Here is a 25,302-nt window from a genome sequence, read left to right as displayed (position 1 = left end):
AAACTCAGCAGCAGAGTGACCAATAAACTTTGATTTGATTTGACAATCCCCTCCTCCCTCTCTCGTTCTCCCTCTCTCTCTATCTTTCTCTTCAGGCCGAGGTGTAATACCATGCTCCAGATGGATAGCTTTATTGGCATTTGAATTAGATGTGTATCATAGTAATTACCCAGCCTTCCTGCCTCTGGGCGAGCCACTCATTGACAAAACCGTGTCAACACCAGATCATCTCTGGCCCCGGAGTAGACAATAAGAGGGGAGGAACACACACACACACAAAGTGTCAGGGGGGACACAGCAAGACAGGGTCTTACACAGCCACTGGACCATAAGTTCACACAGTGAAAACATGCTGTGTATTCTGTTGTACAGAAAAGGAATCTAAGCTTTTGTTCTGTCTCACACGGAAAATAATGTACTAGGAATGTGTGAGGTATGATTGTGGATTTCCAGGAGCCTGAATGACCTTGAATCACAGGACTGAATGTTTGCCTAAAGAAAAGGAGTTGAAGGCCAGTAGGCCTACTGTGCTGGTACAGTAACAGTAGGCAGTAAACTACTATTTCCTGAGATGGTTAAGCTCCGGTGTCCATAGCCATAGATATTCTGTAATGTAGTAAATCTATCAGTTAGGATCATAACCAAACACCCTACGTAGACCTAAACACAGTAGCTTTTTCACTGTTGCTATTCTCATCAGGCAAAAACAGTCTGTTTTCAATTTAACAGTCCCTGTAGAGTCTTCTTGGAAGGAGAAGATATCATCTGCAGGCTGACTGGCCTTTGAGGATCGAGGGAGAGAGATCGAGGGAGAGAGATCGAGGGAGAGAGATTGAGGGAGAGAGATCGAGGGGGAGAGAAAGAGAGAGAACTGAGTAAAGAAGGGAGGAAGGAGGGAAAAGAAAGCGTTAGTAGAGAGTTAGGAATGCGTTGTGGAGTGTTCCAGGGTTCCTGGTGAGTTATTTAATGGTCGGTGCATATGTTAGCCTCACAGCTGGGGAGAAACAATCACACACAGCTGAGGGCTACAGAGAGAGAGAAATAGAGAGAGAGAGAGGATGAGGTATGAGGGGGGAGTGTGTGTGAGGAAGAAAGGGAGAATAGAGAGACAAAGAGAAGTGCTTGAGGGAGGAAGAAAGAGAGAGGGAGGGTGAGAGAGTGACGAGGAAGAGAGAGAGCAGAGCGCATTGCCTTGCCTTGCCAAGATAAGAATCTGTTTCCAATCCTCCTCTCCTCTGCTCACTACCTCTCCTCAGCTGATGAGATACGGCCTGCAGAGTAGGTATGGATGTGGAGGGGGCTGCAGACCCATTTCTCCTGAAATGACTTTCTCTGTGTTTTGTTTTGTTCTTCTGAAGCTTATGTAAAACAACAGAGGCATGTGTGAGGCACGTCATTTTACAGTGATAGAAAAGTCCCAGCTCAGCTACATTCCTTCTATTAGTCAGCAAAATACCCTGATTACACTTAGATGTTGTATGTCTTGTGGTATGTTTTCTCCATGAGTGCCTGAGTTCATGGACTGCAGTTCTGAAAAACATCACTTCTGAGTCAGCTCGTTGACAATCGACAGGTAACAAAGTGTCTGTTTGTATTTTGTCACCTTCAATGCCTTTGACTCCCTTGCACCTCGGTCGGTCCGGTCTGTTGGGCCCTGTGAGAGGGTTAAGCAGTCAGAATGTGTGTGGAATCCAGGGAGGATCATGGGACTCCAGAAATAGTTCAAGTACAGTAGTGGATTCTCTAACCTGGAGTCTCTCCAGTCACCATCAGGAAGCCACAATACGATCCACACAGCTTCAATTGTGGCTTTAGAGCTCCAGAGAGGGGCCTTGGTATTGTGGCAGGCAGTGTGTCTTTGTTTCAGTATAGGAGTTGGCTGAAGTTGGCCTCTTGACACTGATCCGAGGTCACCCTTACAGAAAAAACACATGAATTTCACACGTGATCTCATGTGACGTTAATATGATGACATGTGACAACATGTAAAAGCAACTTGTGATAGATAACATGAAACTACAAATGTGAAAACATGATCTCATCTGAATTTTTCTTTACAACAGGGATGCAAAATGTCAACTAAAACTACATGAAACTACACAAGACAACATGTGAGCTAGAAATAAAACATCCCAAGAACATCATTGCCCTTTCAGAAAAAAATATTTTTGGAACACTTCACATGTGAAATCATGTGATTTTTCACATTTGAAATCATGTGATTTTTCACATTTGAAATCATGATTTTTCACATTTGAAATCATGTGATTTTTCACATTTGAAATCAAGTGTTTTTTCTGTAAGAACAGTTGTTGTCATCTTCCTCCTAAGCCTTAAGACTTGGCTTTTTTGGGAGGAGAAGCTGATCCTAGATCTGTGCCGAAGGACAACGTCTACCCAGAGCTTGTTTTCTTGTAAGGGGCTAAGAGAATGATGTTATAACCCCTGACCTCTGCCCTTTCCCCTGCAGGCAGACCCGGGAGCAGGAGACGCCCCCTGACTTCTTCTACTTCTCGGACTTTGAGAGACACAATGCTGAAATCGCTGCCTTTCATCTAGACAGGTAAATCACACACACACACCTGTACCTGACACCGAAGAATCCACAGGGTGTGCGCGTGTGTGTGTGTCAGTGCGTGCGTGTACTGTTTTTATCAAGTGCCTGTTTCTATCTCTGTGTTTGTGTAGGTGTCTGTCTGGCCCCGTTTATACCTGGTACTAACATGCACCCGTGTCCATGTCTTGTCCACATTCTGAATGTGCCCACATTTTTGGACAGGTGTAGATGATTCAAATATGCATTGTGATCTGATTGTGATCAGATCTTCCTGACCACCTCCGGATGTAGTAAGGCACGCATTGTGTCTGGATATCTTACATGTTTCGACAGATCTGGACAGTGAAATCATCATTATCCCACCGTCTAAAATCATTGACTTATGACATCAATATGTGTCTTAAAATACATAAAGAATATCTGTCAAAAGATGTGCACACAGGGTAGGACCATTAAATCTGGTCACAATGTGGACCCAGTGGACGGATAAGAAACACATTTTAATACCATGTGTAAAATGCACGTCTGAAAATGTGGGCGCAGTCAGTATGTGGACAAGATCAGGAAAAAGGATGCATGTTAGCAGCAGGTATAAACATGCATCATGTCTGTATATCTGAGGAACAGTTTGTTAGCAGGCAGACTTCTGTGTGTTCCTCTATTAAGCTCGGAACATCAGGAGGCCCATGAGTCATACTCACTGAGTTGCTGAGCACTGCCTTCCTGTTGTTATAGGCTGCATCCCTGACACCCTATTTCATACATAGTGCACTACTTCTGACCAGAACCCTATGGCGAACTATGTAGAAAATAGGGTGCCATTTGGGATGTGGCCTATAACAGCAGGAAGGCCATAGGGCTCCGGTCAAAAGTAGTGCACTATTTAGAGAATGGGATGCTTTTTGGGACTCAGGCAGCATACTACCCTGCATCCCACCTTGCAGCCTCTGAAGCTAAGCAGGGTTGGTCCTGGTCGGTCTCTGAATGGTAGACCAGATGCTGCTGGAAGTGGTGTTGGAGTGCCAGTAGGAGGCACTCTTTCCTCTGGTCTAAAAAAATATTATCCCAATGCCCCAGGGCAGTGATTGGGGACATTGCCCTGTGTAGGGTGCTGTCTTTCGGATGGGATGTTAAACAAGTGTCCTGACTCTGTGGTCACTAAAGATCCCATGGAACTTATTGTGGGGGTGTTAACCCCGGTGTCCTGGCTGAATTCACAAACTGGCCCTTATACCATCAGTCACCTAATCATTCCCAGCTTCCAATTGTCTCATTCATCCCCACTCCTCTCCCCTGTAACTATTCCCCAGGTCGTTACTGTAAATGAGAATGTGTTCTCAGTCAACTGACCTGGTAAAATAAGGGTTAAATTAAACAAATCAAAATAAAAGCACACATTTGATTTAACAATGACTGCTGCCAGCCTAGCAAACCCAACCACCCAGCTCTGTCTGCCTGTCTGTCTGCTTTGGAACTCCACTGGCTTTACAAGGTTAAGGCTTTATGACCTGCCTGTTGACAATGCATTAATGATCATAGGAAAATCTCCTGGTTGTAAGAGAGGTAAACAAATGGGTATTACTGTATAATAATACTGCCATAGTTACGATCCGTATTTAATACTGCCATGGTTACACTCTGTATTATAATAATGCTGCCATGGTTACGATCAGTATTCTAATAATATTGCCATGGTTACACGCCGTATTATAATAATACTGCCATGATAGTTTAGCTTCATATTATAATAATACTGCCATGATGGTTACACTCTGTATTATAATAATACTGCCATGATGGTTGTACTCCGTATTATAATAATACTGCCATGATGGTTGTACTCCGTATTATAATAATACTGCCATGATGGTTGTACTCCGTATTATAATAATACTGCCATGATGGTTGTACTCCGTATTATAATAATACTGCCATGATGGTTGTACTCCGTATTATAATAATACTGCCATGATGGTTACACTCCGTATTATAATAATACTGCCATGATGGTTGTACTCCGTATTATAATAATACTGCCATGATGGTTGTACTCCGTATTATAATAATACTGCCATGATGGTTGTACTCCGTATTATAATAATACGGCCATGATTGTTGTACTCCGTATTATAATAATACTGCCATGATTGTTGTACTCCGTATTATAATAATACTGCCATGATGGTTACACTCCGTATTATAATAATACTGCCATGATTGTTGTACTCCGTATTATAATAATACTGCCATGATGGTTACACTCTGTATTATAATAATACTGCCATGATGGTTACACTCCGTATTATAATAATACTGCCATGATGGTTGTACTCCGTATTATAATAATACTGCCATGATGGTTACACTCCGTATTATAATAATACTGCCATGATGGTTGTACTCCGTATTATAATAATACTGCCATGATGGTTGTACTCCGTATTATAATAATACTGCCATGATGGTTGTACTCCGTATTATAATAATACTGCCATGATGGTTGTACTCCGTATTATAATAATACGGCCATGATGGTTACACTCTGTATTATAATAATACGGCCATGATGGTTGTACTCCGTATTATAATAATACGGCCATGATGGTTACACTCTGTATTATAATAATACTGCCATATGCCATGATGGTTGTAATACTGCCATGATGGTTATAATAATACTGCCATGATGGTTGTACTCCGTATTATAATAATACTGCCATGATGGTTACACTCCGTATTATAATAATACTGCCATGATGGTTACACTCCATATTATAATAATACTGCCATGATGGTTACACTCCATATTATAATAATACTGCCAAGATGGTTAATCTCTGTATTATAATAATGCTGCCAAGATGGTTAATCTCTGTATTATAATAATGCTGCCATGATGGTTAAGCTCTGGTGTCCATAACCACATGGCGGTTTCCTTTCAGTTCATTCATGCTATATCCTTTGTAGTCACCTGCCGCAGGTCTTTTCCCACAGCAAGCCTTTGCTTTGTCTGGCTCTTGTATGTTCAGACACAACAGATGTAGTCTACACAGCTGTGGTGTGAAGATGGTGATGATAATGTACTTGTTATCTCTTAGGCTTTCACATCTGTGGAATTAAATGTTGTCCCTGACACAACCAGGTCCATTCAAGTGGCACTAGAAATGCACGCACGCATGCAGGCACGCACGCACGCATGCAGGCACGCACGCACGCATGCAGGCACGCACGGACGGATGCACACACACAGAGTACATAGAGTATAAAGCTGGATAAAGCTGTGTCTGCCTGGAGGCACAATATCACCATTCAGCAGCAGCAATAGCAGACAGTCTGCCACACATCTGGTACGGCACTAGACCCAGTTGGCACACACATACACACACACACTCAGGCATGCATTGTGGGTAAGGGGGAGAGGAAACCAAAGGCATGAAAAGCCCTGCTTCCTTTCTAAATATAAGGCAGGCAGGGACTAGGGTTAGCCAAAAGCAGCCGTTTAGTTTTTCACATTTGGTTTCTGGTCTAAATGAAAGCTTCAGCATTGTCGTTGGGTACAGGCTGGCTACCGATGCTGAGGCTGTTTTGTCTGCTGTCCCAGGAGGCCGCAGCTACACTCACACACACACACACATACAGTAACGCACACACACACATGCACACACTTTCCATTTGGGCTTTTAAGCTGGGCTCTACGCTCCATTAATTATCTGATTGGATTAAAAGGGGGAAATGCTGTCTTAAATTTGGTCTCGGCTCCCTTTGAAATTATGTGGGATGGAGGGAAGAGGAGGAGGAGGAAGAAGGGGGAGGAAGGAGGGATAAGAGCAGTGAGTGACGAGGGGGGAAATTGAATCCAGCACTTCTTCCTTGTTTGCATGGCAGATCCCCCATAGGGCTGTGCGGTGTGGTACGGCACAGTAACATCTGACAGCCAGAGGGAAGGAAACATGTCTCTCACACACACACACACTTGCATGCACATACAAACCACACACAGTCTCTCTTCTTACACATGCTCTCTGTCACGCTCTGCAACATGACGGGGCAATTTGTTCGTTGGAGTGCTTTTGCTCTTTCTCTTCCCCCACTTTCTTTCACCTCCCTCTCTCTCTCTCTCCCTCTCTCTCTCTCTCCCTCTCTATCTCTCTCCATCGCTCTCTTTTTCTTTCTCTCCCTTTTTCTTTATTTCTCTCTTTGTCTCTCTTTCTCTCTTTCTTTCTCTCTTTTCCTCTCTCTTTCTCTTTGTCTCTCTTTCTCTCTTTTCCTCTCTTTCTCTCTCTTTCTCTCTCTCTCTTTCTCTTTCTCTCTCTTTCTCTCTCTCTCTCTCTTTCTCTCTCTTTCTCTCTCTTTCTCTCTTTCTCTCTCTTTCTCTTTCTCTCTCTTTCTCTTTCTCTTTCTCTCTCTCTTTCTCTCTCTCTCTCTGAATGAGTGTGTCGCATGCATAGAGACATGACAGCACTCAGAAAGACAGAGGGAGGGAGGAGGTTCACATTAGAAGATTCCATCTCCACATGTCCCTGGAGTGGTCTCATACGCGCTGAGAATACTGTATACGGCGAACACATATGCATAGTTCATGCATACACACATTCACGGCACGTACACACACATACACATCTGCGCCAACACACTGAAATATTCTGTGCACATACACACACATACCTGGGCGCACACACAGATGAATCATCCTCAGAGCCACGTGTCCAGCTCTCACATGTTCTCTACACACCTGTCTTCCTCCCACTTGGCAGTAGAGTAGAATAGAGACATAACATGTAGCAGAACTACACATGGTGTAGAGGAAGACATTAAGACCAAGCATGGTTGATTAGATTATTATCATTGCTGATTTAGACTACTACAGTTACTGTATTTGGCTGTTGAAGTGAAATCATTTAGATATTTCTGTGATGGCCGCCCTAGGCTGTTTACTGAAGCAGTTGGAAGCGGTGTCACAGCTCCCTCTGGTGGTTAAAAATAAACGACAGTGCACTTTACGCAAAGAAGGATAGTAGAATTATGGTACCATAGCATGTGGACCTTAAGTATCATGGCATTTCTCATTGGTTGAATTAGTGAGAGAGTGATTGATAATTTCAGGATCTAAAAAGACAAATCTAAATATCTTCCTCTCTTTGTCCTTTTGCAGAATTCTGGACTTCCGTCGTGTCCCTCCTGTAGCAGGCAGATTGCTGAATATGACTAAAGAGATCAAAGATATGACCAGGGACAAGAAGCTGTGGAAAACCTTCTTCATATCACCAGGTACTAAACCTAGGACAGTTGTCTGAGATTCAAACACAGCCGTCTTGAACAATGAAGCTGGCAAAGGAAGCTTATGCTGCGTTAAGATCATGTCAGCTACATTTCAGTTTATGAACAGTAGATGGTGCTATTGACGACCAAATGATCAAATCAATATCACCAACAAATCCGTTCATATAATCTCTCATTTCCCAGCCAACAACATCTGTTTCTATGGGGAGTGTTCGTACTACTGCTCTACGGAGCATGCTCTGTGCGGTAAGCCAGACCAGATCGAGGGTTCCCTGGCCGCCTTCCTCCCAGACCTGGCCTTGGCAAAACGTAAGACCTGGAGAAACCCCTGGAGACGATCCTACCACAAACGCAAGAAAGCCGAGTAAGAAACCAATGCATATGTAGAAAGCATAACATAATAAAATACAAGAAAAGCATATACTTTAAGAGTGTGAAAAGCACGGAGAAGTATAGGTGAAAAGACAAGTTACTGTAGTTCCAATAAAATGCAAGTAGAAAGAAGTGAGAACCCAACAGGTTTCTAATGGCAACCTCTCTGTGTCTGTTTCTGTAGGTGGGAGGTGGACCCTGACTACTGTGAAGAGGTGAAACAGACTCCGCCCTATGACAGTGGCACCCGTCTGCTGGACATCATGGACATGACCATCTTTGACTTCCTCATGGGTGAGACCACACCTCCTAAAACACACACACACACACTCAGAGTACAGCGACATCCCACTGGGCACAGACGTCAGTTCAGCTAACGTGAATTCAACGTGAAATCAACCAAAAAACATCATCATGTCATTGGATTTAGGTTAAAAGTTGGGTGAAAGAAGAAACTCCAATACGTTGACGACTTTTTTCAAATCCGATCAGTTTTCCACGTTGATTTAACATCATCATATCGATTTTTGGGGGGGTTGAAATTAAAGTGGAAACAGCGTTGATTCAACCAGTTTTTGCCCAGTGAGATGGCTCCATTATAAAATGGCGTCTCTCCTCAGGCAACATGGATCGTCATCACTATGAGACGTTTGAGAAGTTTGGCAATGAGAGCTTCATAATCCACCTGGACAACGGGAGAGGGTTTGGAAAGCATTCCCATGATGAGGTGTCTATCCTGGTGCCTTTAAGCCAATGTTGCAGGTCAGTAACTTCATGAATCTTTTCTACATCAAGAGCATTTACTTGTGACTGGTGAACCTGAACACACTTAACCTGACTTTTCACTTATCAGGAGTTGACATAGAGGTTAAAAACCCATTTTGGACATTGCTATTGAGGGCTTCCACCTTTTTAAAGTAATCAGCTGGGTGGGACTTCCTATGGGTTAAGGAAGGATCACATAATTCCATCCAGGTCATCAGGAGGGCTCAGCCAATGAATTATACACGTGAGCAAACATTCCATAACTGTAGGTGGCAGTAAATAGCCAATCTTGGCTTCGTACTTGTTCAAACAACACACTTTAGGTGGCAGTATGCACCCTTTCAGTTTGTTTGCTAACTCATAGAAGTAGTAGAAGAAGAAAATGAACTACTTTAAAATGCCTGTGTGCTCACAGACACCATAATGGGACATTATGAAGAAGACCTTACTAATATTGAGTTGCAACCCTTGTTCTTGACTCAAACCGGTGTGCCTGGCATCTACGACCATACCCCGTTCAAAGGCACTTCAATATGTTGTCTTCCCCATTCACCCTCTGAATGGCACACATACACAATCCATGTCAAAATTGTCTTAAGGCTTAAAAATCCTTCTTTAACCTGTCTCCTCCCCTTCATCTACACTGATTGAAGTGGATTTAACAGGTGACATGAATAATGGATCATAACTTTCACCTGGATTCACCTGGTCAGTCTGTCTTGGAAAGAGCAGGTGTCCTTAATGTTTTGTACGCTCAGTGTATAAATACATGGTATCTCTATCATTCTCTATGGGAGTTAATGACTTTATATGAAGTTACAATCATACAGCGTTAAGGAACGTCTTCCATTCCCTCCTGACCCCTCCTGACCCCTCCTGTCTCTCCAGAGTGAGGAAGTCGACCCACCTGCGTCTGCAGCTGCTGGCCAAGGAGGAGTACCAGCTGAGTGATCTGATGTCTGAGTCTCTGCTGAGGGACAAACTGATCCCCATCCTCATCCAGCCTCACCTAGAGGCGATGGACAGACGCCTACGCCACACACTCAACGTCCTGGCAGACTGCATCGAGAAGGAGGGCTATAGTAATGTTGTGGAGGATGACCTGGCGAGTGAGAGGAAGGGGGCTCAGATGCACACATCACCCAGGGGGAGGTAGCTGGGAGGCCTGAACTGTTCTGGAATGGACCAGACTGGATTGGACCGGATCAAACCGTATGGAACTAGAGTCGATCAGACTGAACTGGATTGAACTGGATTGGACTGGACCAGATTAAACCGGACTGAACCGGTTTTGACCACCATCCCCATAGGCCCCTTAAATAACATTGTACACCTCCCAACCAATCGATCATCTCCCACCACAGCACCACAGATCATGAAAGTCTTGCGAGAGCCGCTTGTCTTGTTCAGGAGACATTTTTGAATTCAGTGAATTCCAAGACTGGTATTATTCCTTCTGCTGTCAACTGAATATTGTGTTTCTACACATTGTTGGGACCTGTCGCAGGTGTGCAAACGATATGCGTATTGGAGATCGATTCTGTGTCTTAATGAACAATTTATTGCAAAATGTTTTATAACTTCTGTTGCTCTTTTACATTGTATTTTGTATTAATTTAAGAGATATTTCATTGGAGGGTTTACTGCAAAATGTGTCTTCTGCTTTTCATCTTTCAAATGCTTCCTGTCCCGAGAGTATTTATTGCATTTCATATTAATTGTTTGAAATAAATGAGACCCAAATCATTTTTCTATCAATAGGACTGGGGGCTCGAGTCAATCTGTATCGCTGAAACTCTTGAGTGGTGCAGCGGTCTAAGGCACTGCATCTCAGAGCTAGAGGCATCACTACAGACTCTGGTTTGATTCCAGGCTGTATCACAACCGGCCGTGATTGGGAGTCCCATAGGGCGGCGCACAATTGGCCCAGCGTTGGCCGGGGTAGGCTGTCATTGTAAATAAGAATTTGTTCTTAACTTGCCTAGTTAAATAATGGTTAAATAAATACATGCTCTAGAAATATAAAGTTAATGTCCTGTTGAGCCGACATTTGCAGCGTTTACCATGAATGCAGTTTCTGCTAATGTGGGAACATGGCCTTTAAATTTCAAGCACACTGTAACACTGAACTTCCACTATACAGATCAAATACAGCCCTGAGTGGTCAGGAGACCAAGAGGGAGTGAGAGAGACTACAGATGTGCAGTCCTTAGTTGGTCAAGTAGAGGGCAGCTCTAGTGCACATGTACAATAGTGGTCTGCAGGTCATCTGTTTGTTCACCCGCACCTGCCCACAATTGCTAATAACCCATCTGCAACCGCCCAACTATTCTGTAGGCTACGGTCAGAGATGGCAGAACGATTTTTTGACAGGGGTGCAGTTTTTTTTTAATAGAAAATATGTTTCTGCTTATAATTACCGACATTTCGGTAGGCTATTTGTTCGTCAACTTGTCTATAATAAGACTATATACATGCTGCTTCTCTTTTGTCATTATATGTTGACCTAGAAGACTAAAATAAACCCTTGCTCACCAGAATAATGTCATAAATTGATAGAAGCATTCATTCTATCTATTGTAGTTGACATCAGTAAACTTTTCTTTGTCGTCTCTATTTCTTTCCCGAAGCAAAGACGTTTAGGGACTGGGGAGAAAATGCAATAACAAAAAATGAACAGGAAAGATTTTCTGTGTAAAATGTCCAAATTATATCAGTTTGACCATTTGTAAGGAAATAGAAAGCTGTAAAAATGACCCAAGATGTTTCTGATAAGATTTCAGGTCGGCTTGGATACATACTTTATGTGGTTTCACAGGAGGCTGCTGAGGGGAGAAGGGTGTATGATAACACTGTGAATGGCAATTTAGGTGCCACCAACCTCCTGTGGTTGAAATACTAGGCCTATTAGCTTTTAGGGTGCTAATAAAAATAGCACCTCTACAGAAGGTCCCTAACTGCAGATTCGGATTCTCTCAAGATGCTCTAAGAAATCAATCATATTTCTCCACCCCTGTTTCCGAGTCAAAATGTAGGATACATTTGAATTTGGTGTATTATTTTACTGCAAGAAATGCTTCATTCTGCAGGAGTTAATATTAAGGTTATGTGTAAGGTTATAGACCTACAGTCAGTGTCCAGATTTCAGTTTCCATTGAACCCATCTGAACAGTAGGCTACAGTTAAATTGACTTGTCCTGGTCTTGTGACTGTTGAATTTGTATGCACGCTTTGAGTGGGCTCCCGAGTGGCACAGCGGTCTAATGCACTGCATCTCAGTGGTAGAGGTGTCACTACAGACCCTTGTTTGATTCCAGGCTGTATCACAACCAGCTGTGATTGGCCCAGCGTCAGCTGGGGTATTCTTTACTGACTTGCCTAGTTAAATAAAGGTTCAATCAAATGTAAAGAATCATCACACATAACATAGCCGGCACACTCCTTTACCACTTAAACAACTCTCCATTTCGCAGCTTTTATTTCATTGAATTAAACTCCGACATTTATCCTTTTTGCCTCGGTGGATCGGCTAACTTTTTCTGGCCGTTCCCAAAAGCATTTGGCTATTGGCTTGTAGGCTATTTGCTGGGCATACAGTTAGGCTCTAAAGCTTACGCAATATGCACTAATGCCAGATAGCCTAAAAAGAATGAATGTAAAACCTCAATGTAGCCGGTAGATATACATTGCACAAGAATGATACATTTATGGATCTTTGTATGCATTGTTTCCTCATTATTCAACCTGCTCGCCACCCACCCCTCCTTCATCCACACAATAGGATGACCCTCAAACCCGCTCGCTCCGCAGATACTTTTGTATATATATATATAGTGTATGTGGACACCCCTTCAAATGAGTGCGTTCATCTATTTCAGCCAACATCGAGCACACCGCCATGCAATCTCCATAGACAAACATTGACAGTAGAATGGCCTTACTGAAGAGCTCAGTGACTTTCAATGTTGCACCGTCATAAGATGCCACCTTTCCAACAAGTCAGTTTGTCAAATTTCTGTCCTGCTAGAGCTGCCCCGGTCAATTGTAAGTGATGTTATTGTGAAGTGGAAATGTCTAGGAGCAACAAAGGCTCAGCCACAAAGTGTCAGGCTTCACCATCTGGCAGACCGACTGACGAATCTAGGTTTGGCAGATGCCAGGAGAACGCTACTTCCCCCAATGCATAGTGCTAACTGGGGCTGTTTTTCATGGTTCGGGCTAGGCCCCTTAGTTCCAGTGAAGGGAAATCTTAACGCTACAGCATACAATGACATCCTAGACAATTCTGTGCTTCCAATTTAGGGGCAACAGTTTGGGGAAGGCCCTTTCGGGTTTGAATGACAAGAATTAATCAGATTCAAAGTGATTCACACTACAGAATATCCTCCATTGTACTTTTCTCTTATTTTTCTTTGGCCCATAGATTATTTTTATTTGAGGATGAATTTAAGATGAAAGTTTAGTCAGTCCTCAATTTTGGTACTAAGAAGCCAAATGTGACACCAAGACTTTTGTAGGATGAATATTCCTTTGGGGTGTGATTGTATGTATGATGTCCAGATGTTAATGTTGTCTACATATATGCAGGATGTACATTTCTTAACTTTCCAACTGCAGATCTGCTTTGCTGGAGAAAACATTTCAGTTACTGTTACTGAAAGTTCATATATATACAGTAGATAAACCTAGTGCCTGTGCAATGATAGAAATACTTGGATGTTTGGGATCATGACTGAAAGGGTATTTATGGGAAATATGATTTCCTGGTCAGAAGCTATATACAGTATACGTGTTTCCACACGTCTGTCTGTGTTGATACTTTATGTATAGACGGAGGTATGGACACCATTAGAGGCTGTGGTTCTGACTGCAGCTAAAATGCTTCTTTTTCATCTGTTCATTGTTTCTGTGGAGTTTTGTTTGCAACATCGTAACGGTGCAATAAAACAAAATGTGCATTTAAACGTGTCATTTAACTGTATTAGTTATACCTGAAACATAGAATGGGTACATAGAATGGTACATAGAATGGTACATAGAATGGGTACATAGAATGGTACATAGAATGGGTACATTGAAAAATAACGATGAGACGAGACGGGGGCAAACACATTGGACTTGATTCTGATCCTTGTAGGCAGCACAGACACAGGAGTCATTACAGAAAAGGAATATCTCAGCTGTATTTGTCTGTCTGTTCAGACTACAGAGCCTGGTCAGTAACGATGTCTATAGGCCTACTACAGTACTAATGCAGATGGCCCTCAGCGCCCCAACATGAACATGTTTACAGTTTCGTCTTTTTGTTTTGATAACCTTTCCCTAGCCCCTCACAGCCCCTGGAATGCCTCCACTATGGTTTATAAATGCATCCAAAGGATTGCTCATGAATGGAGGAAGCCCAGTCTGAGTGTACGCCCCAAATGGCACCCTATTCCCTTTATAGCGCACTTATTTGGACCAGCACCCTATTGGACCTGGTTAAAAGTAGTGCACTATAAAGGGAATATGGTGCTATTTGGGATGCGTTCTGAGACAAACATCTAAGGGACAGGGACCACAGGCCTAACTAGGGTAATCATCCCCACCGCAGACAGGCGGCAGAGGAAACATCGTCATGGGAATGAGCCAGGGATCTGACCAACAGGACACCTTATCTGATCCTGATCCCACTCATTTACCCCTGCACTGCCCGGATGAAGGGACCGTAGAATAGAATTGCTAAAGCCAATAGACTGGGCATAGTTCTGGAATCTGGTTCTAATTCTATGATAGAATGACTCTCCTTGTTTGATCACGTGGGTAGTCAACCCAGGCCCTGGATTTGCTCCTGAAAACGGTGGTGCAATTGATTTCACTGCATCACTAATGACAGGGAATTAGTGTACTGGCATTTTAGAATAGATCTTGGGTTTTGGCAATTAGAGTAACTGGCTAATCACTTTATTTGCTAAATAATGTTGAGGGAGACCAACCAGGGTCACAAGGTCACAGCGGTCAGCGACATACAGAGAGGATATGCCATGGCTGCAAATGTAAAGACAATATATTTGATAAAGATGTGGACTGGACACTTCATTGTTTCAAGTGGGTTGACACCTGATTAAACACACCACTATTGCTGGTATGGGCCTACCTAGGCTGCCAGCAATTAGGGTATAGCTGTGCATTTTCCAAATAAAACAAAATAGCTCAAATAATTTTGTTTCAAAATGTGCCCAATTCCATGATCTAAGAATAGCTGTACTTTATTTGGACATGGACATCTAAAATGTTCACTCTTATTTGCCACTTTAAAATTGACTGGAGTGTTGACCCTTTCTTTGCCCCATTAGTATCGAAGGAGTAAACACAAAATTGCATTTTTAAACTGTTCTGGTCGCATCGATAGAAGAACACAAAGGGTCTCTACAACAATTAATCTACTGGATCACAGCAGGCCACACACGGAGGCCTCGCGCCCGCGGGCTGTTTTCTCCGGTCTCCGTCGGCTGCCGGGAGAGACCAAAATGCCCCGTTAGGAGCCCTTCAGAACACACATCCCCTCTTTTAGTCACGGAAACACAATTTATGGCTATTATACAGCATTATAGATTGCATCTACAAAACTATCCTTGTTGACTAAAACGTCTGTGACACAAGGAAACCCCCCCACGCCCCCACCCCCCCAAAAAATAACTGGTTGCGGAAAAAAATCGGACAAGCACAACATACCCCAAAACAACACACACTCTTTAAAGAGTTAGGCGAAAGAAAAAAATAGGAAGAGAGAGATGGAGATGTAAGGAGGTTGTTTGTTAGTATTGGATTCGTTGTTTAAATCATGTTGGGTAGATTAGACTATAAAAAGAAACAAAACAAAACATAGAGTCAACAATCGAAATAGTCTATAGACCACCCAGATTCAAGCGAGACGGAGATTAGTCTAGCTACCAGTTGATCACGCCCCGGGTTCAGACGTTCAAGTGGACAAGCTGCGTGCGTTGGGCTGGCCAAGTCATTTGGTGCATGGCATGTCTTATCGGCGCTAGCCTAGCCTACCTGGGGACCAACCCAACAGTGAGGGAGTCGATGAGGAGGAGAGTGGGGGTTCGAAGAGATCTATTCATCACCAAGGGGGAAGGTGTACTTCATTCAGTATGCCACCACTATGAGTAGAGTGTGTTAGAGTAGAAGAACATTGACATTCTCTGTAAAGAAAACAACTGCTTGGTACTATTGGTCTAAATTTGGAGGGTGGTAAAAACTGCAATTTATTTGTTAATTAGATGAAGCAGTCCTATAATAGCCAGTGTGGAAGTGTAGACATGTTTGATAACTCGCAGTATCCATATAACTGCTTCAACTATGATGGAGATGGATACCCTTCCTGCAGCACGGATGAAGACAAGAAGATGTGTCGACCCGCTTACAGGTAGAATGCTTATGATTAGTATAATGGAATTATTATATTATATAATTTCTATATTTTTAAATAATGGAAGCATTATTCATGATCTAAGATATTATGTCTTTAAGATATTACATTATGTTTAGTTAGTTCTACTGAAAAAAATACAAAACAAATTAATATTATTTTTGTATTTTATAGACCATAATATAAATCACAAATGAATGCAATGCAAGCCATTTAAAATCTAAAACCTAAATACCAAATGTTGTTGTGTTATTTTAATCAGATGATTGTGGAATCTCAACACTATCCAAATTAAATTAGTATCATAATTAAGATTATTAGACCACTTTCCCTGAATGTAACTTTAATCAGTCTTATCGAGATATTATTGGGCAGGGTTGGGTAGGTTATTTTCTAAGTGTAATATTTTAAGGTTACTAGTTGCCTGTCCAAAATTGTAATCAGTAAAGTCACTTTTGGATGACCAAAACTCAGTGATGTAATCTGATTACTTTCAGTTGATTTATTTATTAAGGCAAATCAGTTAAGAACAAATTCTTATGTACAATGACAGCCTACTCCAGCCAAACCCAGGCCAATTGTAGGCCGACCTATGGGACTCCCAATCACAGCTGGATGTGATACAGCCTGGATTTGTACCAGGTATTATAGTAATGCCTCTTGCACCGCTGTGCCACTTAGGAGCCCAAAATAGCCTGATCAGGTGGAACAAAGCTAAACATATGCCTTCTTTCAATGCTGAATTGAATGTCATTGAGAAAACAGAAAGGTTTCATGATGTATTTTTTTTGCCAACATCCTTTCTGAATTTAAAAGTAATCCAAGAAGTAATCATCTAGTTTTTCAAAAGTATCTGTAATCTGATTATAATATTTTTGCTCATAATGTAACTGATTGCAGTTGTTTGTCATCAGATTACATGTAAATGATTACATGTAATAATTTACTCCCCAACCCTGTTCTTGGGAATATCATTGTGAACACCAAGAAATATGAATTCAAATAAATCTTTGTACATTGTAACTCTGTCTGCCCTCTCTCTTCAGTTACATAGCGTTGATAGCCATGGCCATCCAGCAGAGTCCAGAGCACCGGGTCACCTTGTCAGGGATCTACGAGTTCATCATGAAACGCTTTCCATACTACAGGTAAGGAGCTTCACATGTCTATTCAACGGTTATTTTCCCTAAAAAGTGTCTGGATAACTTTCACAAATTCAGTTTGACAGAGTAGTGTATGTACTGTTTCCTTTATCCACTACAGGTCCAACCAGAGAGCATGGCAAAACTCCATACGACACAACCTCTCTCTCAACAGCTGCTTCATTAAGGTAAAGGACTTTTTAACATATGTTGTGTGATGATAGTTGATAACTTGATCAAGAATCATTATCAAACGGAGTAAGATACACATTTGATTACTTTCTTGGAAATAAGTTTAACTTTATATCAGTCAGAAGAAAACGAGTAAGACGATAATATTTCATCCTCGTTGATGAAATATTGTATGAAACGTTTAAAATATATTACAATAATAAGGTCACAAAGGAGACAGGGAACAGTCATACACGTTTACATGCACATTTACAAATGTACTGTATGAATGGTAAGCGAATGCGTCTTTTGCACACAGTAGCCTATAAGCAAAAAGGGTACCAGACAAAACACTGTTGCATTCACATTTGAGCGTGATCATAAATAGGCAATTATGGGTTTATTTCTACTTTCTTATTTGCGTTTCTTTTCTAAACATATATATTTTTTAGGTTCCCCGTACGGAGGGAAACGAGAAGGGGAAAGGCAACTACTGGACATTCGCCACTGGCTGTGAGTCCATGCTTGACCTCTTCGAGAACGGCAACTTTCGGCGTCGCCGGCGCCGACGCAACATGAAAATGGGTTTCAGAGAGCCTGGGGAGCCTTTCCTCCCAGTAGACAATAACAAGAACAATAACATCAACAACCAACACGGCGGCTCCACCCGGCGGTCCGATCCTAACCCTAACCCCAAACCAGACTCTTTCTGCCCCATCAGCCCTGACCACAGACCAGGTCACCACACCCCCCTCAACCCAAACCAGCAGGATAAACCAGAACCGGAGATTAAATTCAGTATTGACTACATCCTCTCCACTCCCAACCCCCCTCTGCCAGGCTTCAGACCTCCACGTAGTGGTACAACAGTGGCCCCCATACACGCTCTGGAGCCCCAACACCTGAACCTGCACTTCTGGACCATGTGAGTGTCATAGCCTTGCCTATAAAGAGAGATACTTCATCTGAAAGACTGGATGGTTTTTCCACCATATCTGAATTAGGAAATTAAAAGATCCAAAGACTGCTTCCTTGTGCAAGGGGAGATTTGATTGACTTGTCCTGTAAATAAAGAATATAGAGAGGTCCAGTATTGTGCAATGGATCCTAGCTGATTATACTAAATGTACATCACTCTACACTCAAATGAAGCTTGTACAGTGTTCATAGTCTTGTCCCAAGGCATAAAGGCTTACATAAAGCTGTATTCATAAAGGAGGATGTTCTGTTATGAGGGTCTGTGAAAATACGTTTTCACATATATTATATCGTTACTATTTTAAGGACAGAAATAAATACAATGAGTATGCTGACTGTATGAGATAGCTGATAAAACTGAAGGCAAGGTCTTCATCATCATCATCATCATAACCAGTATCAATATTAAAAGATTACAATCTCAACAACTGTTTTGGTTGGTGAAAGTGTCAAAGCAATGAACAGGGTGAAGTGTACATGTCACAAGCTGGTGCTCAGCCCCGTCAATCCTTATTGTTGTGATTTAAGGCAATTATCATGGGGTTAATCAACCCAGGCCCTCTCCAAACCTCCTAATCTTTCCCCGTGACCTTTTCAATTCCCCTGAGACTGACACATTCCACATTTCATCCAGACACATTAGAATACATTATATACATATATTGTATGGAGACTAAAACATGGGGTCTACACCGCTAACATTGATTTCCCTGTTAGGAGAAGGGATATCAATCATAGCAGGGTTTCTCTTGCTTGTTTGAAGGGACAATTTTCCATTTAACCTTTATATTATGCCGTGACTGCATCATTCAGGACAGGAGGGGTTTCAACAGAACACAACAACACACTTAACATGAGTGGCATTTAATATAGCATTACACTTGCAAGGTGAGACCGAGATGTGACCCTAGTCAAATATAAGAAGGGGGCCGTGCTGCCGTAACAACACTGCCGCAACTCCCGCCCGCCCGGCCTGACGCAATTATAATTAAACACACCGGCGTATGCTTCCTTTCAAATCCTGTGATCGATCAATGATATTAACATTCATACCTGCTTGGCCCTCCAGCCAACGTCTAGCACCACCACTGTTATGGATCAGTAGGTTTCCATTAACTAAGCTGTTGATGTAAGGTGGCGTTGTGGATGTATTTGGGTAAATTAACTTAGCATAAAGTGCTGCAAGGCTGGGTCTGCTTCTGCGTCGGGTTTGTATTGAGACATCAAAGAGAAAATACACATACAGGAGAGAAGTACTATTATTGTGTCCTAGAATGGCCTCTATTAAATGACCATTCCAAATTCAAAGTATTTGTGTCATGTTGTTTGATTTATTTTTATTGGGAAATGGTCTTCACAAAATATTTTGCATGTATCTTGAGGCTATCAATATTTTAATTGAACCTTTATGTCTTATTGAGCTAAAAACCTCTATGAGAGGGACATTTGGTCTGGGAAAAATAATATGGAAATGTTTATAATTTTCTGTATGAGCTCACTTCTAGTTGTGGCTATTGTGTACACTCTTAGAAAAAAAGGTGCTATTGAGAATCAAAACAGGTTCTTTGGCTGTCCCGATAGGAGAACCCTTTGAAGAGCCCATTTTTGGTTCTAGGTAGAGCCCTTTGGTTCCACATGGAACCCTTTTGAAGGTTCTGCGTGGAACCTGAAAGAGTTCTACCTGGAACCAAAAAGGGTTCTCCTATGGGGACAGCCTCAAAACTCTTTTGGAACCATTTTTATCTAAGAGTGTAGGTAGGTAATGTTGAAATGTGTAGCTCAGGGCAGAATGAGTGAAATGGAGAGGAGGAAATTGGGAAAGCAATGATCTGCAACATTAATAACATCTCAATCATAAACACAAATAGGTAATTTAATCTACAGCATGTGTTTTATAATTGGATTTTCATTCTTGGGAGTAATTTTGATTATGAATTTAATTATAAATATTTGTGTGCTGTTGTTGGTGTTTTAAAACCACAACAACAACATAGTATATGTTTATATACGAGGGAGGCTGTGTAATTTCACCTTACTTGACTAACAACCATGATTTCCTTGAGCTGTGGTAGGCGGGGACTGGAGGGGTGAATGTACAGTTTGTTATATGGGACATGCTCATGTACCAGAGGCCTACAATGGAAAGCAGATTGCTGGGTATCAGGCTTCTGGCTAATGAAGAGTGTTGAAATAGCCCGAGGAGACAGAAAAAGGGCTAACACGTACACACCGATGGCGTTTGCCCTTTGAAGCCATTTGAATCCCCATGTACAAATCAAAAGGGCCAGAGGTAGATTCGGCAGGGTGGAATATTCCACAGTTCTGAAATGGGTTTTTAAATGTGTTGCGAATGAGAATATCAACACTGGATGTCAAATCAATGTCAGTTTAGACGTGTTTACAGTTAGATTCTATTTACTGAAGATCTTCCAGGCCCCTGTTTGGCCCCTGCTACTGGAGACCCGTGTAGGATGTCCCTGTTAGGAACACCCAAAACTAGGGTATAAAAAACAACTAGAAGGGTGTAAGAAATTAACCAGGATATAGAAGAAATATGGAAAATAGGCCTTATTTTACACCACAACAACTCTTTTTTGATCATTTGAATGGTAACGATAGCCTTTTAGTGATAGCCTTTTAGTGATAGCCTTTTAGTGATAGCCTTTTAGTGATAGCCTTTTAGTGATAGCCTTTTAGTGATAGCCTTTTAGTGATAGCCTTTTCAGTGGCACTTGGCTTCAGTGAATCTGAAATAAAATAGTGAGTTGTTTGTTACTATGTAATTATTGTAGCTTGCCATTTCTGAGTAAATTCCAAGTAAAAATGGAAGTGTAAAATAAAGCGTAATAGCCCTCATTTCCATTTGAACCTCATTTCATACATCCTCCAGTTACATGCCTGCTTGTCCAAGTCAGGAAGCCTTGCAGCTTTAAGTTATAGTTGAAGTCGGAAGTTTACAAACACTTAGGTTGGAGTCATTAAAACTTGTTTTTCAACCACTTAACACATTTCTTGTTAACAAACTATAGTTTTGACAAGTCGATTAAGACATCTACTTTGTGCATGACACAAGTAATATTTCCAACAATTGTTTACAGACAGATTATTTCACTTATAATTCACTGTATCACAGCTTGGAAAATTCCAGAAAATGATGTCATGGCTTTAGAAGCTTCCGTTAGGCTAATTGACATAATTTGAGTCAATTGGAGGTGTACCTGTGGATGTATTTCAAGGCCTACATTCAAACTCAGTGCCTCCTTGCTTGACATCATGGGAAAATCAAAAGAAATCAGTCAAGATCTCAGAATAAAATTGTAGACCTACACAAGTCTGGTTCATTCTTGGGAGCAATTTCCAAATGCCTGAAGGTACCACGTTCATCTGTACAAACATTAGTACGGAAGTATTAACACCATGGGACCACGCAGCCGTTCTACCGCTCAGGAAGGAAACGCGTTCTGTCTCCAAGAGATGAAAGTACTTTGGTGCGAAAAGTGCAAATCAATCCCAGAACAACAGCAAAGGAACTTGTGAAGATGCTGGAGGAAACAGGTACAAAAGTATCTATATCCACAGTAAAACGAGTCCTATATCGACATAACCTGAAAGGCTGATCAGCAAGGAAGAAGCCACTGCTCAAAAACCGCCATAAAAAAGCCAGACTACAGTTTGCAACTGCACGTGGAGAAATGTCCTCTGGTCTGATGAAACAAAAATAGATCTGTTTGGCCATAATGACCATCGTTATGTTTGGAGAAAAAAGGGGGATGCTTGCAAGCCGAAGAACACCATCCCATCCGTGAAGCACGGGGGTGACAGCATCATGTTGTGGGGGTGATTTGCTGCAGGAGGGACTGGTGCACTTCACAAAATAGATGGCATCATTTGGCTGGAAAATTATGTGGATATATTGAGGCAACATCTCAAAAGATATCAGTCTTTTGTTAAAGTTAAAGCTTGCTCACAAATGGGTCTTCCAAAAGGACAATGACCCCAAACATACTTCCAAAGTTGTGGCAAAACAAAGTCAAGTTATTGGAGTGGCCATCACAAAGCCCTGACCTCAATCATATAGAACATTTGTGGGCAGAAGTGAAAAAGCGTGTGCGAGCAAGGAGGCCTACAACCTAATTCACCCAACTTATTGCGGGAAGCTTTTGGAAGGCTACCGAAAATGTTTGACCCAAGTTAAACAATTTAAAGGCAATGCTATCAAATACTAATTGAGTGTATGTACACTTCTAACCCATTGGGAATGTGATGAAAGAAATAAAAGCTGAAATAAATCACTCTCTACTATTATTCTGACATTTCATATTCTTAAAATAAAGTGGTGATCCTAACTGACCTAAGACAGGGAATTGTTACTAGGATTAAATGTCAGAAAAATTGTGAAAAACTGAGTTTAAATGTATTTGGCTAAGGTGTGTGTAAACTTACGACTTCAACTGTACGTCCCAAATGTCACCCTATTCCCACTGTTGTTTTTACCAGGACCCATAGGGCTCTGTTAAAAATGTATGCACAAATAGGGAATAGGGTGCCATTTGGGACTCAACCTCAGACAGAACAGAACATCTTGTCCAATTCAACGTTTGATGAATCAATCTGAGACATCCACTTGTTGTTGCAGAGTCAAAGTTATGTGAACCAACTTCAAGAACGTTATCTGTAACCACATCTAGGGGTAAACAGCAGGCTGCTTCAAAAAGATCCTGGATCTCACAGACACGACCAACTAGCATATTCACATCATATTGTCCCATATTTCAGAGCTCACACTTCACAGCAGTTGTGCTTTGGGTGAAAATAAAAGGATTCATATGTATTTACCATGAAAGGATAGATGAGAAAACCGACATCATGATAGAGAGCAGGATATTCAACAGTTTCAGAATGTCAGACATTGACTTTATTTCATTCTTGCTCGCAATTGTAAAGACTGAATTACACAGCGTGTCATCACGACACAGCTCTGTGTTGCATGGAAGGAGCATTGCACACCATGTACACACACATGCAATGCAACTACAATGCATTGCAGCCCTGGTCAACACACACACACACGTCAGTTTTTTGCTGCTTTGCTATGAGTGAATGGGCCGATTGATGTTAGTTGGTCCCAGTCCCGGTCCTTTCCAGCGCTGCTTGCACATGGCCATTGGCCTCAAACCCAGTTTGGCCAGCAGGGGCTGCTCACAACCTAGAATGGGAACTGTTGTCATGTTTCCATTGAAACTGAAGGGAGAGAGTAGAGAAGCATACTTTATGACATTCATTCTATTTCGTTTTTTACACTGCCGCAATCAGTGGGTTCTACCACAGATGAAAGGTTATCAGTATCTTTGGTACTACTACCTACTGCAAAGATCCATTGTCCCGGTACCCCTGTATATAGCCTCACTACTGTTTATTTATTTTATTATTGTTGCTCCTTAATTATGTTTTTTTTCTATTCATCATTTTAATTTTATTTATTCCTTTTTTTTGTATTCGGCGCATGTGACAAATACAAGTTGATTTGATTTGAGCAGCACATTGAAAAGGGGAGGGGCAAGACACCATTGAGGTTGATAGAGGCTGGCTGACTGTAGGCCCACTTGTTTTTCATTCATGTTGTTGGTGTAAGTAGGCTTATGCTGTGCTCAGACTGCTCCCTCTACACACATACTTTAATCAAGAGCTCCTTGGTTTTAATAATTGAATTGATTTAGAAATCTCTGTATCTATTTCAATCAGTGAGCGTGCAGAGGCAGCTCTCCTCTCTCAGATGTCCCGTTATCACCATCACATTACTGGACAATACTCAAGTACTCAATGCAGTACTCAATCTCCTGTGGCATTATCACATGTGGTTCTTAGGTTAAGAATTCATAATGGTTTTGATCCCTCTAGTTATTATAATGAAAGTGTTTTGGTGGGATCGTTCAAATCATACACGTTTTCCAAAATTACAGTGCATAACGTAGCCTTAAAATAAGGATTGTTTTACAAGATTGAGATATTTCATATTAGATTGGCTATTCACTGAATTAACGCACTCTGAAAAAGACATGCATATTGCCACAAGAACAACATCCATCCATCGCAACATGATATAGATTCATACAATGCAAATAATATTAAGATTTACCTTCTAAAGTGAAATCCACACGGTTATGGAACTTGTGGACACATGTCCTCACATGAAGTCAGCAATCATGTGTAAAACTTGAGTTGTACAATATAGCACACCCCTCTTTTTGACCGGGCAAATACAGCAGGCAGAGTGGAGCAGAATGTGAAGAGCCAGCCATGTTCTAGGATGAGGCGATCCTAAACGACCAATGGGAGAGCCCCTAAACGACTGTCAGTTAGGGCCTGCCCCCCCAAGGAAGGAATGGGGCTGAGAAAGAAAAATGGCCACGGGGTGAGGATTGGAGGGGATACAGTGGTTCCACAGCAAGATGAATGGTCAGGGGTTACTATAGGCCAACTTACACTAGTGTACTGTCTGTGAGGCACAAGCCATGGCAACGATTCCTTCTGCTCCACAGAACTGCACAGTAATGTACTAGGATTTAAATCGTGCACCGCACAAATGTGTCAGACGAGGTGACAGACTTGAATCAACATAA

General features: G+C 41.8%; 2 protein-coding genes and 1 long non-coding RNA gene across 3 annotated transcripts in view; 2 read left to right on the top strand and 1 right to left on the bottom strand.

The window, feature by feature from the left end:
• Positions 1 to 13,938, top strand: part of fam20cb (FAM20C golgi associated secretory pathway kinase b) — a 76,290-nt gene extending 62,352 nt beyond the window's left edge. Inside the window, exons 4-9 of the mRNA XM_029685080.2 lie at positions 2,471 to 2,563; positions 7,710 to 7,825; positions 8,021 to 8,201; positions 8,394 to 8,503; positions 8,830 to 8,971; positions 9,863 to 13,938. Of these exons, the coding sequence (XP_029540940.1) occupies positions 2,471 to 2,563; positions 7,710 to 7,825; positions 8,021 to 8,201; positions 8,394 to 8,503; positions 8,830 to 8,971; positions 9,863 to 10,130 (910 nt within the window). The 3' untranslated portion in view covers positions 10,131 to 13,938. The remainder of the gene's footprint in view (positions 1 to 2,470; positions 2,564 to 7,709; positions 7,826 to 8,020; positions 8,202 to 8,393; positions 8,504 to 8,829; positions 8,972 to 9,862) is intronic.
• Positions 13,939 to 15,660: 1,722 nt separating this feature from the next.
• On the top strand, positions 15,661 to 18,792 carry foxl3 (forkhead box L3). Its single transcript, XM_029685079.2, has 4 exons — positions 15,661 to 16,388; positions 17,438 to 17,539; positions 17,655 to 17,721; positions 18,157 to 18,792. The coding sequence occupies exons 1-4, from the start codon at positions 16,243 to 16,245 to the stop codon at positions 18,631 to 18,633; spliced, it is 792 nt and encodes a 263-aa protein (XP_029540939.1). The 5' UTR covers positions 15,661 to 16,242; the 3' UTR covers positions 18,634 to 18,792.
• Positions 18,793 to 23,574: 4,782 nt separating this feature from the next.
• Positions 23,575 to 24,964, bottom strand: LOC115144598 (uncharacterized). The gene is made up of 2 exons (XR_003865843.2): positions 24,819 to 24,964; positions 23,575 to 23,923 (listed from the first exon to the last, which is right to left on the bottom strand). It is a non-coding gene; the product is annotated as an uncharacterized LOC115144598 (long non-coding RNA).
• Positions 24,965 to 25,302: the final 338 nt, after the last annotated feature.

Source organism: Oncorhynchus nerka, linkage group LG16 (genome assembly GCF_034236695.1).
Source record: "Oncorhynchus nerka isolate Pitt River linkage group LG16, Oner_Uvic_2.0, whole genome shotgun sequence".
In the NCBI taxonomy this organism is placed as follows: Eukaryota; Metazoa; Chordata; class Actinopteri; order Salmoniformes; family Salmonidae; genus Oncorhynchus; species Oncorhynchus nerka.
Note: the sequence above shows the minus strand (reverse complement) of the source record. Positions and strands in the feature narration are given on the sequence as shown.